Source organism: Chelmon rostratus, chromosome 6 (assembly GCF_017976325.1).
Source record: "Chelmon rostratus isolate fCheRos1 chromosome 6, fCheRos1.pri, whole genome shotgun sequence".
Classification (NCBI taxonomy): Eukaryota; Metazoa; Chordata; class Actinopteri; order Chaetodontiformes; family Chaetodontidae; genus Chelmon; species Chelmon rostratus.
In genome coordinates, this window is record NC_055663.1 from 5,636,978 (window position 1) to 5,649,507 (window position 12,530).

At 43.5% G+C, this 12,530-nt stretch overlaps 1 protein-coding gene across 1 annotated transcript; it reads left to right on the forward strand.

Moving 5' to 3' along the window:
* The first annotated feature begins 330 nt into the window (after positions 1 to 330).
* On the forward strand, positions 331 to 10,891 carry pskh1 (protein serine kinase H1). The gene is made up of 4 exons (XM_041938829.1): positions 331 to 651; positions 1,330 to 2,094; positions 2,601 to 3,518; positions 8,283 to 10,891. The coding sequence occupies exons 2-4, from the start codon at positions 2,026 to 2,028 to the stop codon at positions 8,598 to 8,600; spliced, it is 1,305 nt and encodes a 434-aa protein (XP_041794763.1). The 5' UTR covers positions 331 to 651; positions 1,330 to 2,025; the 3' UTR covers positions 8,601 to 10,891.
* Positions 10,892 to 12,530: the final 1,639 nt, after the last annotated feature.

The window sequence follows — 12,530 nt, forward strand, 5'->3', positions numbered from 1 at the left end:
CTAATATGACTTTCCATTTAAAGAATGTACCCTCAGTGATGGTACTTCTTTGATTTGACTTAAGTTAAGCATAACAGTTAAAAATTCATAGCTCAATCAATCAGACTCAAACAAGCTAAAATACACAAAGCATCACATTCAAGTAACATGTACAGAAAATTCTGGTGGGGGGGGGGGGGCACCTTAATTGTTTAGCTTACGTAAGAAAAAATGACAAAACGTTTAGTGCCACATGAAATGCTGTGAAGAAGCCGCACGCGTTTTATTTTGAAAACGCCAACCGGAACATCTGTGTCGCATTATGTCTGTCTTCACTTGTGTCTGGCTGTGGGAAGGTGGTCCTGGTCGAAAAACACCGTCCAGAAAAGCCACCAACGGGGCAACTTTGAGTGGTTTCGTACAGTCCCTCCGTCTCCAAAACGACCCATGAAACTGCGGAATTGACCCATAATGTCGCGAACAAAGGAAGTGGCGGGTCTGAGTAGTTTGTCATCGGGAGCAAAGTTGGGAAAGTACGAGGTGAAAATGGAGAGCCCAGCTGAGTGAGAGTGGGGTGAGGAGGCTGGATTTGGCAGAGCTGGGAGTCCTGCCCTGCTGCTAGCAGGCTAGTTAGCATGCTGAAACACTTCGCTCTGTCGGAGAAGTAATGAGGTGAGACTCTTACTCACTTTTACACCTGTAATGAAAACTTAATTCTGGAAGTTTTTAGAGGCTATCACGGTGTGACCCAATGCTGCCGAAAAGTAGCTGCCAGATGTGTTTTTGGCTGAAGAGAAAGCATTGACATGAGTAGGGCCTGGCCATTTTTAATCTCCAGTTAACTTTAATGCAGCTGTACAGTACATGTCTGATACAAGTGTACTTTTCTTTAGCTTCTGGAGCACTTTCAACTCACTTTTCAGGCATGTTTTCCGGTTAATTTTCTGTTAGAAAAAGTAAATTAAGTTTTTAAAACAGTCTGTTCTGAAAACTTTAAACAACACATCATCAGGCGACCAGCATTTGTGAAGGGACCATCTGTGATAGTGCAGCTATTTCTCGCGGTGGCAAAGCTCCGTCTTGCTTTCTTGGCCGTTTCCACACATGTCTGGATGGCTGTAATCATACTTTGGCAGGCATGTTTTACAATATGGCCTCATCACGCCACTTCTATGCAAACACGGTGAGTAACTTCAGAGCTGAAATGATCGGCGTGTGTGCGTCAGCTGCTCGTCTGCCCGCCACTGGCCTGCGTGCTGAGGCTGCCCCTGTCCTGTCAGCGGTCAGGGTCCATGTGTTTGTGAGCCCCCCCATAATCACTCATACGTCCTTTTGTGTTCTCCGTTTCAGATCTTCCCTCTGCTGCTCTCCGGCCTGCCATTCTCCAGGGGAGCTGCTTTATCTGCGGCCAGACCGCAGCTGACATTGCAGCTTCTCCCGATGGATGGAAGCAGGGCTGATGGTCTTTTTCTCTGTGGATGTTCCGCCTGAATCTTTCTGCTCCTGTTTTAGCGAACCCCCATCCCTCCCCTGCCCCGATCACTCATTTATATGTCGTGAGCGCTCGTACTAACTAATTTTCTCTCAGACTTTCAAGATATTACGCCATCTGAGATGGGGCCCTGGTAGGTTCTGCAAGGGGCTTGAGGCACCCCCTACCAGCCCACTGCGCTGCCAGGCAGTGTGCGCGAGACCCACCAGCACGGGCCCGTAAAAGACCCATACCAAAAAGACAACCAGCAATACAGCACCTGCTGATGGAGCCGAGACAGACAACGTGCTTGCCCAAAATACATTCATGATCTCTTGGTCTTTTTAAACTGGACCTAATTGGATGTATCAGGTGTATTCTTGACCTGCGACTGCTGATGCCAGCTCATCGGGACCTGAGGGGGTGTAATCGGCTTTTTTCATGAACCCTCTGTCTGAGTTTGGGTACAGCCTGAATGTTGGATGCCCTGAGTGTGTTGGATCTGCTGTTGCGGTGATGAGGCAGGGCTCCTGGTGGCCTGTGTGGCTGACTGGGCAGTGGCCCAAGGTGATGTGATGGGGTGCAGGAACAGTAAGGTCCTCCCTGAGCCTCCAGGGGATGTTCAGTTGGACCTGGTCAAAAAGGTCAGTAGGTCAATACCGTTTCTAGTAATGGTCGTTCTGTCGTTGCCATCAGATACTAAAATGTCAGAAAATATTTTGAAAATGTTGCCGTAATTTCAGTGATGTAGAACAAAGCAGCAAATCATGATGTTTGAGAAGCTGGAACTAGACTGATATGAATGTTTGTTTATTTAAATGACTTAATTTAGTGAAAATTCATACTTTTAACGACTGATTTTCTTTGGAACACTGAGTCTACTAATCATTTGATGTGTTGTGATGACGGTTATAAAGTTTGTCACAGTAGTCTGATGGCAGAAGGGGTATTTTTGGACAAAAGTGCAACAATCCTGGTGAAATTTGGTGCAGTCTATGTGTTGGAGCATCATACCCCATCACAACATTTTGAACTGAAAAGCTGATCAGCATAATTTAATCAGAAACTATTTTGATGATTAGTCGCTCATGATATGTCGATGATGATATATAAATATGAGCTAATGAGTATTTCCTGCTTTTTTTTTTAGGTTGATCCTCCTCAACCTCCTCAGACAGATATCTATAAGCACTTCATACGAGGGGATGGCACGAGGAGCAAGACGGGTGGGGCTGGTGGAGGGGGAGGCGACAAGGCTGACTCCACCTCCCCATTTCAGGCCCAAGCCGCCACTCCCACTGCTTCTGCTCAGCCCCCCAAGGACCCGTCCGAACTGTCGGACCCTCAGCGGAAGAAGGTGGCAAAATATCGAGCCAAGTTTGACCCACGGGTCACAGCCAAGTACGACATCAAAGCTCTGATAGGTCGCGGGAGTTTCAGCCGGGTCGTCCGCGTGGAGCACAAGAGCACGCGGCAGCCGTACGCCATCAAGATGATCGAGACCCGTTACCGGGAGGGGAGGGAGGTGTGCGAGTCGGAGCTGTGCGTTCTGCGGCGCGTCCGTCATACCAACATAATCCAGCTGATGGAGGTCTTTGAGACGGCAGAGCGCGTGTACATGGTGATGGAGCTGGCCACCGGAGGAGAGCTCTTCGACCGGATCATTGCTCGCGGCTCCTTCACAGAGCGGGACGCCACGCGGGTGCTGCAGATGGTGCTGGATGGCGTCAAGTATCTCCACACTTTGGGCATCACTCACCGAGACCTGAAGCCGGAGAACCTGCTCTACTACCACCCCGGAGCCGACTCCAAGATCATCATCACTGACTTTGGTTTGGCCAGTAGCAGGAAGAAGGGGGACGAGTGTCTGATGAAGACCACCTGTGGCACGCCAGAGTACATCGCCCCTGAGATCCTGGTGCGGAAGCCCTATACAAACGCTGTAGACATGTGGGCGCTGGGGGTGATATCGTACATCCTGCTGAGCGGAACCATGCCCTTTGAGGACGACAACCGCATGAGGCTGTACCGCCAGATCCTCAAGGGGAAGTACAGCTTCTCTGGAGAGGTGAGGAGTTCAATCTGTCCAACACTTTCACACACACACACACACCAGCAGAATTCACCCATATTTGGAATACATTCCTCACACCGCATGAGGCTTTGTCAACAGATTTCCAAGAAGTTCAACTTTCCTTATGAGGTGACATGGCTTGACACACACACACAACACAGATTTGAACACACCTAAACCTTTACTCTTCTGTCCTCGCTCCTCATCTGTCAGTTCATGAACCCTTTCCTTTCCTTTCACCTTGCCGTACTCGCTCTCGTTTATTTGTTCTGTCTAAGTCAATATGTCTGTCCCTCCAAATGTGTGTATGTGTGCACAGTAATTTATGCTCTATCTGTGTCTCTAGTTTGAAGAATGCTGAGTAGTCCATTCCTTTGTTCCAAAGCGTGGGAGGTTTATGTTGCCAGTGAGCTTTGCAAACGGACCCCTTGGTTAATGTTTGCCCCACCTACAGCTACTGCAGGCCAAATAATAGTGGAGTAGTTCTGTAATATTAAATGAAGTAGAATTACCTAAAGGTTTCTGGGGATTCAAGATTCAAGAGTCTTTATTGTCATTGCACATGTCAATGAAATTTTCATTGACGGGATGCGTCCAGATTTCAGCTTCTCTAGTATCTGACAGGTGAAATTCATTAAGGTCATATGAGATATGTTGAATAATTGAAAACGCTTCCAGGGAGCATATATCAGCTGAGGTCTGCAAATAGTGCTGGATGAGTGCACGTATGTCCAGCATGTCGTCCTTGGCTTTAGTGAGGGAGCTTTTCATTATGCATTTTTAGGAAGATATAGTTGTTTGGGTTAGGGTTAGATATTGCAGTAATAGTTGTCACACGAATGACTAAGTTTAAAAAAGAGCAAGATTTCTGATGAGAGCAGTAACAGCTGCAATTATTCTCTGTCAACACAAGGACAGACAGGTTAATATTTCCTTAAAGAAGCAGAAACAAGCTCTTATAACAGCACTGTCTTATTTTAATCCTTAAAGTTGATAAGAAGAACTTACTAGCAAACCTGTCGGCTTCTTTACACACCCAGCTGATGCGGGGCAGCATTAGCATTCACTCTTTTTAGCTCTGGTTTTGGTCTCTCCCAACTCCTGAGTGACACATGTGTCTCTTTAGCTGCTCAATGCTCCACTCTGTCCACCAGCTCTGGCTGCTGCTTGTTGCTGGGCTGCTCGTGCACAGTAGGTTTATCAGAGCTGAAAACAGCTGCCTGCTGTGGCAGAAAACAACTCTGAGAGTCAGAACAGTGTAGCTGCAGTCTGAAGAAAAGCTCTGTAGAGGTGAGGAAACTGCACGCTGATGATTCTCTAGGGCTTCGTCGCTACGAGCTCCATTTTCTTTTCCCACATTATACTAGATAATCCTTTGTGCATGTCCAGCAGCGCATAATACAAACAGTCAAAAACTACTGTTCCATGGTGCAGCCAGGGGTGAAACACTCCACAGGCTACCCTAAACTACTCTAAATGATTGTGAGACAGTTTAACGAACAATTAATCAGTTGGCCTCTCAAAAGAAATTGTTTAATTGTAATCATTTTTGTTTACCATTTATCATGCAGAAATACCGAACATTTGAAACCTCAAGTGTGAGGATATCTTCCCGTTTTAGTTGTAAGTTGGATACATTGAAAAAAATTTGAAGGAATTGCCTTTAGCTCTGAGAAATCATGATGGGTATTTTTTCACTGCTTTCTCATAATTTATAAACTACATGATCATTTGATTAATCATTAAAAACTGACAGATGAATCAATAATGAAAATGATATTTAAACACATAAAAATTTTGTTGTTTTAAGTAAGAAGTGCTTTTCTGGTGTTAGTGGTGATTTCTGGGGTAAAATGATTTTGTTTGGTTCGGAGCATCCCTGCATCATGCACAGCTGTGACATTTACTGCATGTCATAGCCTTTTTTTGGCATCCAAACATTTCCTGTCTGTTGGTATCAAATAATATTTTTATTATTATATTTATAATATAAATAACCTTAAAAAAATATTGCTGTATAGTGGCTTTGAACATGACTCAGACATTCAAAACTGAGGACTATTCATTTCACTAAAGGGTAATTGTATCTCATTGTAAGGATGCAGTACAAGAAGCCACAGAGGCCTGTGACCTTTAGTTAAAGAGAATCCGGTCCTGAGAGCAAATGAGAGGTGGAGCTGAGGTGGGACAGACTTTAATGCACCTCGCTCGGGGACACGTGTCTTCACAGCTGTGATAAATATTGGTCACATTTGCAGCTGCAGTCAAAGAACTAATCAGAGCTCGGACACTGTTGTAGGTAGGGATCTGTGCGATTAGTCAACTAGTCTGTTAAACATTTGAACCCTCACTAGAGGTTAAACTTATTGTTATTTCATTAATATATACATTTACATAACATTTTGATAACATAATGAGCCAGTACTGCTAATAACGCCAGTTTACTGTTTCATCTAAGATGTTATGCAGCCACTTTCCTGTAGGGGGTGTTGCAGCTCCTGCTCCCCATAATGCCCAGAAGTTAAACCAGCGAGTTGGACAGTGGGACAAAGATGACATCTCATAAAACCTGTGCAGCTTGGCAGTATTTTGTCTGAGTGAAGATGAAAATATGATTGTACTGTATGTAGGCTGTGTATTTGGTGAGTTGTTTTGTAGGATGATCTGGAGTGTTCATAACATTTCAGCGCCTTTTAACATACAAATTGGTTTCAGATGGCTCTCATCGTATAAAAAATGCTCTTCCGGCTGTAGTTGGAGGAGGAATGTATGTCTGAGGGTTGTATATGTGTCATGTATCTGTAGCCGTCACTGGTGTGTGTGTGTGTGTGTGTGTGTGTGTGTGTGTGTGTGTGTGTGTGTGTGTGTGTGTGTGTGTGTGTGTGTGTGTGTGTGTGTGTGTGTGTGTGTGTGTGTGTGTGTGTGTGTGTGTGTGTAGAAAGATGTGCTGCGTTGATACTCCTGATGTCCAAGTAGGGGATGGAGTTTGACGCACCAATGCTAAATAGAGTCTATGTCCTGGAAAACGAGTCAACAGCAGCTGTGGAGATTATATTTTACATGAGGTCTTTTTGAATTCTGTACAAGCAAAATGTATACTAACAGTCACATTAAATTCAGAACCTCATTTCGCCATTATTGAGTCTGACATCTAAAGACCAATAAGATTTGTGAGCGCAAAGAGTGGAAAATGCTTTACATGGTCACATGAGCAAGGTTTAAAGTGTGGTCCTCACACTGTAACAGACACTCAGCTTTATATCACTCTGCTGCCCTCTTGTGTCCAGTGAGCAAAGCTCTACTGATGCCAAACTATAAATTCTTACACAATTATTGTGTGACTGTAAGGGTTTTATTTATTGTACCTTCATTGTGCAGAGCGATGCACATGAATAGTTTGACACTATTTGGTAATGAAGGAGTGTGAATAAATGAGTGTGAATGAATTTAAAAGATTCAGGAAAGAATTACAAGAAAAGCTGTTATTCTCATGTTTTCTCTTATTATAATCCACTTTCTTCTCACTCTCAAACATGAACATTTTCACGTCCACACAATGAACAGTTAATTTCCACAGTCGGCCTTTCATTACTTCATTCTCTCCTTTCACTGCGTGTTTTCTTAATCGTCCTTTAGTACTGTCAGATTAGACATTTATCATAGCATGAAGAGCGTTGGTGGAACTAATAACATGGATGATGTTTCTTTTTTCAGCAATTATTATGATTATTATTGTAATAGAACATATTCATTTGGCGGCCATTTTCCTGTGATGTCATGCTCAGGCTGGAAGCTGCTGCCGTCAAAAAGGATAATGCTGTCCTGCTGTGATCCAGTTTGTAAGTCACAGAAACATAAGGAACCTGACAAATCGTTGTCATCACCGCTTCCTGATTGGTCAGCAGATGGATAGTGAAAATCTGGGCGGTCAAATTTCAAGTTAAAACAACATATTTATTATATCTTTTGGCTACAGCTGATGTTAGCGTTCAACCACATCCAAACTAACGTTACCCTTTGATGGTGTTACATGATGAGGAAAGGCGTGAATCCATCCTGAAATATCAACTCGGACACCTTTATTTAAGCCTTGAAGTAAAACACACTGGATGTAATCAAGCGATGTAACGTTAACTGTCTCGTCACCCCACCTCAGAAATGGTCTGGTTAAGTCAGTAACTTTATGTGACATTATGTTTACACAGATTACAGCCAGCACAAAAGCGTGTTCCAAGCTCTTTAACAGCGAAGGTTTTGTGTGGCGTGAAGCAGCTAGATTACATGCTCCGATGTTTTAGAATTAATTCACAGGTTTCATTGTACTGTTAACACTGTCAAAAGGTAGTGTTAGTGGTTAAATTCTAACATCAGCTGTGGTCCAATAGTAGCTAATAGGTTATCAAATGTGTTGTTTTGCCTTAAAATATGGCCTGACATCCCTCCAGATGCTCCCTATCCAATCTCCTTTCTGTTGCTGATCAATCAGGAAGCGCTACGTTCATACAGCTTGCAACCTGGAACACAGCAGTATGACATTATCCTTTTGATAGCAGCATTCGAGCTTCATAATTGCGCTTTACGACAGGGGAAAATGGCTGCCGTGTGAATGTGGTCTATACAATCCAGCAATTAGTGATGATGGAGGTGATGTGTGCCCACACCTCGGTTAGGGACCCGCTGGTTTTCACTGTGTAGAGCTCTGACATTCACATCTCAGTGCACTCAGTTTGTTAATCACTGCCTGTCTCTCCTCGCCAGCCGTGGCCCAGCGTGTCCAACCTGGCCAAAGACTTTGTGGAGCGGATTCTGACGGTGGACCCCAGCGAGCGCCTCACAGCCGGCCAGGCCCTTAAGCACCCCTGGATCGTCAGCATGGCCGCCTCCTCCTCCATGAAGAACCTACAGCGCTGTATATCTCAGAACCTCCTGAAGCGGGCGTCGTCGCGCTGCCACAGCACCAAGTCGGCCCAGTCCACTCGCTCCAGCCGCTCCACCAAATCCAACAAAGCCCGGCGGGTGCGAGAGAAGGAGCTGCGCGAGCTGAACCGTCGATATCAGCAGCAGTATAATGGCTGACACGGGGCCGTGGCAGCCGACAGCTGTAGCGGACCTTACACGTTTGGGGGAAACTGCACTACAGTGGCTGAACTTTAACAATGACTACCACGATTTGAAGTTTTCTGCCAGTTTTACAGGCCAGATGGCTTTAAATCTCAAATCATTGCCTTATAAAAGAGGACAATGACTTGTCTAAATACATGGCTACAAGCAAAAGTAGAATTAAAGTTGACTGCTGCCAGTTGAGACTACAGAGCAAGTCAAAATGATCATGAAGACAGTGTAATCTATTAATTCCTATGGCAGCGTGTCTCCTGATGACTCCCGAGGATTACATCATCTCCCCATCCATTCCTTCACTTTTTCTCTGGCAGGATGGTGCCTTCCACTCCTCTGCTTTTGTTCTTTCAATCCCTGTGTCTCTACATATTTATTTATTATTGTTGACATGATTATTAGTCTCCATTCAAATGGTCACTGGATAATGACCGTCCGCGAGGATCTGTTGAACAGAGTTCTGGGTACTGAAGTTTGTAAGAAGAGAGGGAGGGGAAAACAAATCCCCCTCTCTCATTCCTGATTAAAAATTGCTGTGAATTTATTATTGTACTAGTCGTACAGACCTCGTCTTAAGATGTGGTGGAAACATAACAGCGCATCCTTCGAGGTCAAAATGAAGGCGTGTTTTCTTTTTAGTCGGTTCTAAGCTTATCCAATCTTGCCGTTATTGCTCTGTTGATATCATTGTGCTAAAGCTGTCAAAAGATTGTGAAGCTGTTTTGTGTCAGTGTATTACATTTCAAATGTATTAGAAAATAGGCCACACAGCCCCCCCCCCCCCCCCAGTGATTTTAATACATCAGTAGATTCACTCATGAAGTACCTGCTATGATCCCGTGTTGCCGAGCAGTGTTCTCATAATTCATTGTCTTTAGAAGGGTTTGTGGTCATTTAGGGTGCTGTGTGGTTTTACAGTTTCAGTGTTGGTTCCGGTGAGGATGGCACGTGTTGCGTGGCAACAGTGGTGGTCTTTGATGGTCAAGATCTTTGTTATAGAGAGCTGTATGCGGTTGCACCGGCTTCTTGCAGGTTCAAACTCAGCCTGGTTATAACACAAGTGATTGCGAACTGGAGATTCACACAACACTGAATCACAACAGGTCGCACCACGTAAACTTCTTCTGTCCGTGAAGTGAGTTGATGCTATTCACAACAACCTGTTCCACAGCTAGCTGAACCCACTGACAGAGCTAGCATTAGCATGCTAATGTTTGAACGACGCTTGATCAAAATGCTGTTTCATTATCCACTCACTCAAAACTGCATAAATACGGCTGAGTTTGAAACATGAAATAAAGCAGTGTACGTAAATTTACAAAGGATTGGTGGTTTAAGATATTGTTTGCCCCCTAAAACTGCAATTGTTGGAAGTTATCCCACAGTTTGTGAGGCTTCTTTGACTTCCTGTTTCCATCCACATTACTAGAGTGTGTTTGAGCTCAGACATTTCTCAAGTTTTAATGGTGCAACCTGATTTAGTGCCAGTTTGAAACTAGCTAGTTGTTACTTACAAGTGAGGAAGGACTTCACTCACAGACTTGTTCGTGGATTTAGGACTAGCAGGTGCAACCCAAGTCCTGCCATCTATCCAAGCTAGCCTCCGTTCCACTCGTCTGTAGCTCAGTGGGTTTTCTCAGAAGAATTTCTGTCGTCTTTGACAAAGAAATCCCAGGAACATGATGCTGCTAGTGATACTGAGGCTGAGTAGGAGAGGGAGGATGTCGGCATTTTCTTCAGTTTCCAGTGGCTGCATAGTACAGTAGCTCTTAGGTAGGTTGTGGGGGGCCTGCAAAAAAAAGCAGCTGTCCTAAATTTATATGCTACATTCGTGACCAAAATGAAGGAAGCCACTGAAAATGATGAGGAGTGTGTAGAGGTGAATCGAATGACCATTAGCATAAATGATTCTTTATAGCAAAACCGAGCAAATGCAACCATGCGATCTTATGCATACATGTTCTTACGTTTGGAAAAGTTACCTTTTGTCTGTAAGTGCACTTAAATCCGAATACATTTCCAAAGGCTTGCTTCGAGATGAACTCTAGTTTCTCAAATCCACAGTGTTGATAGTAAAAGAACAACAAGTCGACACAACCCTGATTCCAGAAACGTTGAGTATCCGTGTAAAACATACGTGAAACACAATGTGATAACTTGCTAATCCTTTTCCACATGTACTCAAATGAAAACAGTACAAAGACAATAGATTTAATGTTTGACCTCATCAACACCTGTTTGGATCATTCCACAGGTAAACAGGTTGACTGGTAGCAAGGATGGAGCGAGGTTCACCTCTTTGTGAACACATGGCTGTATAAAGGATGTTCCTACATGGACTCAGGAACACTTCGTAAAACTGTTGTTGGTGAACATTTTGGGGGGGGGGGGGGGGGGGGGGGGGGTTTATGTTTTACACAGCGGCCCAACTTTTTTGCAGTCAGGGTTTTATCTTCATGTTCTGCACTTTCTTAATTCTGCCTTCTTCAGTCCAATTGCAGTCCAATACATTTTGTAAGGATAGTCCACATCCTTACATAATAAGGTTTTATGACTACTGCATTACTCAGAGCTGTTTATATAATAGCAATTATCGGAAATGAGACTAGAGTAGGGATTTAGTTTTTGTAATATTGTGATGTAGCTGAAATGGTAAAAGCTTGTATCACAGAAAGGGAATTTTCTGACCTTCAAACGAAGTGAAATGAATAATGATGCAACTGCTTGTTTGATCATCATATCCATGTTTAAATGACTGATTGCAAATGATTTATCACCAGCAAAACAATGTGATGTCTGATGATTAAATATTTTCCAGAAGTAGCACAACTTAACGATTCAGAAAAAAAAGATAAAGATTATTTGACTTTCTTGCTTTTTTTTTTTCTTTTCTCTGGAAAAGCACTTCATCTTATTGTTAAGTTCCAATGAATTTTGTTTTTTTTTACAATTGCAATCTTCCTCTTCATTGGGCCTGTTCATTGCATTTTTCTGATTACTCCCAGAGTAAATCACTTGCTGCGGTGTGGTCTTCTCTTCTTCGAGTATTTTGCTGTGATCTACCCCAGACTTTTAAAGTATGTTGCTGTTGTGAACGTTTTAACACATACTGGAAAAATAACCGAGCCATGCCAGCTGACCTCAGTTTTTCCTTTCTTTTTGTCTCTTGTCCTTTGCTTGTTACGGGATGCTCCGTCATCCCTCTGATGCTCCTCTTTCCATTTTCCTTGACGTCAGTTTCGAATCTCTGTCCCACTGCTGTCTGTTATCTGTCCTGATGTTTTGCCTCTTGATGGAACTTGAGTGTTTATAAAAGACCCTAAGCGAGGCTAACATCAGAACTGGTATTGGTACACTCAAATCTTCACGTCTATATTTTGAGATTCCACCCAAAATGTGTCTTTTTAGTATCAAACGCACACACTCTGTAGCCTTGAAAAGGTGCATTTCTAAACCGCTATGGTCATCCTAAATTTTTGGGTGAACTATCACTGTAAGATGTCACACTTTCTGCAATATACAGTAGTTCTGGTCGTTAGTTTGTTGATTGCTCCTAGAGCGTAACATCCATGTGAAATAAACATTTGTAACCTGTTATAAAACCTCCACTCTGAGACTCCCAGTCGCAAAGTAATCGTTTGGACTCTGCGGAGTTGCTGTGGTTGAATTAGCAACGTTGTTGAGTGCCTACCATCGTGTACCACGTCAAGGAATAACCAAATCAGTCCATTAGCGTTCTTGCAGAATGTCAGCACATTTGTAAAAGTGTTTCCTGTCATGTTTTTATATATCTGTGTGATTTTATATAAATGCTGTCCTAAATGAAGTAGCCAACTCAACACTGTTACCTGAAAACAGTTGTTCATCGTTTGTTATTGTGTGTCTAAATGA

What these genes read in the sequence shown, in the direction of transcription:
- pskh1 (XM_041938829.1), top strand. Translation starts at nt 2,026, where the DNA reads ATGGGGTGCAGGAACAGTAAGGTCCTCCCTGAGCCTCCAGGGGATGTT. An exon ending in AGTTGGACCTGGTCAAAAAG is followed by an intron (nt 2,095 to 2,600) that starts GTCAGTAGGTCA and finishes TTTTTTTTTTAG; the next exon opens with GTTGATCCTCCTCAACCTCC. An exon ending in AGTACAGCTTCTCTGGAGAG is followed by an intron (nt 3,519 to 8,282) that starts GTGAGGAGTTCA and finishes TCTCCTCGCCAG; the next exon opens with CCGTGGCCCAGCGTGTCCAA.